Source organism: Oryzias melastigma, linkage group LG6 (assembly GCF_002922805.2).
Source record: "Oryzias melastigma strain HK-1 linkage group LG6, ASM292280v2, whole genome shotgun sequence".
NCBI lineage: Eukaryota > Metazoa > Chordata > Actinopteri > Beloniformes > Adrianichthyidae > Oryzias > Oryzias melastigma.
Window position 1 is genome coordinate 35,034,394 of NC_050517.1, and position 2,824 is coordinate 35,037,217.

Below are 2,824 nucleotides of genomic sequence, written 5' to 3' on the forward strand. Positions count from 1 at the left end.
ATAAAATCAATGTTTTTATTTCTATCCATGATCATTCTTTGTTTTTCTGACTTCCGGTGAGTTTTAAGATTAACCCGGCTTTACTGATCAGCAGCTCTTTAAAAATTAACTTTCAAAGTGCGGCTCATAAATGAGGTTTGCAGAGATAAAGGATTCCAGGAGAAGCTGTGGGAGTTTATGAGGCTGACGAAAGGCTCTGGCAGGGACCGTCAGCGGACCGCGCCCTGCCTCGTCCCTGTGAGGCGCTCAGACCTTTGAGGAGCAGAGCGTGACCTGCAGTTCATGGACATTATGTTGTGTCGTCCAGAGGCGTTGGAGGCGGTTTAAGCGGCCTGCGGTCGGAGGAGAGGCAGCCCGTCATTCATCTCCTCATGCTGGCTCACTGGAGGATTCCGTCTCACACAAACACACCGGATCAGGTGCATCGATGTGTGTAAAATCAGCGCGGTGTTAATTTGTGAGGCGGTATTTTTGGCCGTACGGCTCCACAGATCCAGCCTTTGATGCGTTCATGATCCCACTTCAAAGCTGCACCAACAGGCGGGTCGTTTTCAAACGCCTCAATATGTGTCACCTCTGACCTCTGGACATGTGGCGGCTCTTTGCTCCATCTGTGGACCCGCACCTCATGAAAGGACTTCTCTCATGTTTCCCCCAGATCTTCCACGAAAGTCGTTTTGAACAAAGTTTCAAAATTAGGTGAAATGTCTTCAAACAAACAGGATAAATATTTTATTGAACACACTAAAACTAAAGTTTTAAAACTGGAGCTAATAGCTGAAATCACTGAACAGGTTGAAGTTGATAGCAAGCTAAAATATTAGCTAAATTTGCCTAAAAAACAAAAACAAAAAACCTAGGTTAGCCTAAACAGCTAGCTTGTAGCTAAAGAAATAGCTAAACGTCAAAATGGTCTAAAAAACTGAAAAAAGCCTAAAATTAGTCAAAACAGCTTACGTGTAAATATTAGCTAAACTCCAAAAATCCTAAGAATTTTTTTTAAAATAAGCCTAAATTAGCCAAAACAGCTAGCATGTAGCTGAAATATTAGCTAGACTCCAAAATGGACTAAAAAATCTTAGTAAATGCCAAAATAGTCCAAAAAGCTAGCAGAATGCCAATTGTTAAAACTTTAAAACTGTAACTTTGTAACATAATTATAAATATTAAAAAGGCTGGAACATTATTCCTGAAAAATAAACGTAAACATTAAACAACTTTCAATATTTTACTCTCCATAAAAAACATAGTTTGTCAAAATTACACAAGTTAGAAATAAGCAAAAGATAACATCTTAATAAAGTGAAATTATCTGGATAAATGTCTTGAATTTCTGTCCTAAAGTGAATCATCAAGAGCAGAAATCTTTGGGGTTTCGTGGTTTTACAGCAGCAGTCAGTTCTGAGTCATTTCCGCTGAAACCTGATCAGAGCGATAACATCAGGAAACACTTTCATTCTTGAAGAATCATCAACTCAAATGACACACTGGAGGTGAGCCGTTTATTCCTCATCAGATTCCGGTGAGGGCAGTAAACGCACCACACCTCTGAGCAGGTGTGTTCAAAGACACGGCGGCCTTTACAAGTCTCCTGCTTATCAGTCATGAGTCAAGCCTGAAGCCTCCCAGTGAGGAGAAGTGTGACATTCCAGCTGAGAGGGACTTTCCTCCCACCCCCACCTCCCCTCCGCATGTCTGGCATTCTGAAGGAAACATGGCAGATAGCCGCTTCCGCCCACATGACCTCCGTTCATGAAGCTTCACATTCAAAACACCAAACCACCACAAGAGAGTTGTTAAAAACTTGCATGTTTATTTAAATAAATACAAATAACTTAAAAGAAAGTGTTTGCCGGTAACACCGTCACTTCCATCCTGACTGGAGGAGAGCGAACATGAAATCAGCAGTTCAGTCCGTGTGGAACTCCGCGAGGTTCAGTCCAGCAGTCCTTCATCTCCGGACCGGAGGACCCCGTCCCCCTTTGGTCCGCGTTCTCGGTGGAGTGGGCGACAGCCGGCTCGTTAGAGAGGGAAACCTCGGCGCCGCCGTGGCTCGTAACCATATTAGGAGCGGCTGACCGCCCGCGCGCTCGCGGCGCATGGCGCTCGCGGCTCAGGGCGCACGCGCCAGCCGCCTCTCCTGCTGACCGGGCGACGCGCTCTCGTTGTCCTGGCGCGTTTTAAAGTTCTGAATGGCCTTCTTGTTCTTGTACTCGATCAGAGCCATGGTGATGACGGCGTTCCAGCACTTCTCCTCCCCGGAGCACCGGAAGTCGATCTCTTTGTTGTCCGTGGTTACGATGGTGAAGTAGATGAACTTCCCAGTGCGCTCCACGCAGTCCACCTTCTGGATGGACTGCAGCTTCAGCTCCTTGGCTTTGGAGCGCTTGTGCGTGTCGGGGTAGATGCTGAGGCTGTCGGTGGTCAGGACGCACGTCTTCCTCTTCCAGAACTGCAGCAGGCTGTCGCTCCGCTTCTCCAGCTCTCCCTCCTTCAGGACCGGGCTCATCTCCGGCGCGGACATTTTCATCGTTCGACGCGCAGCGGGTCCCGCGTTCCGACGGCGCGTCAGTGCAGCTGGAGTTGTGAATGGAGCAGGAGGAGCCGCGCGCTTTATGCGCGCCTCTCGTTCCCACCCACCGCGCGTCACGTGGTTTCAGATTTGCATCCAGAGTCGCGTGGGTGGAAGCCGAGGCGCAGAGTCCAACCGGGGAGCAAAGTACGAGCGTTAATCACTGACCCGCATGTTTCTGTCTGTCACCTGATGTGCGCGCGCAGCCGGAAGGAGAGCGCGTGAAGGGGATCCTGTAGAGCGGGGGGGGGG

General features: G+C 48.3%; 1 protein-coding gene across 1 annotated transcript; it reads right to left on the minus strand.

The window, feature by feature from the left end:
* Nucleotides 1–1,793: 1,793 nt before the first annotated feature.
* phlda2 (pleckstrin homology-like domain, family A, member 2) lies at nt 1,794–2,744 on the minus strand. The gene has a single exon (XM_024280738.2). The coding sequence runs from the start codon at nt 2,528–2,530 to the stop codon at nt 2,114–2,116; it is 417 nt and encodes a 138-aa protein (XP_024136506.1). The 5' UTR covers nt 2,531–2,744; the 3' UTR covers nt 1,794–2,113.
* Between the last annotated feature and the right edge of the window lie 80 nt (nt 2,745–2,824).

Coding starts and splice junctions, on each gene's coding strand:
- phlda2 (XM_024280738.2), bottom strand. CDS start 2,530: ATGAAAATGTCCGCGCCGGAGATGAGCCCGGTCCTGAAGGAGGGAGAG.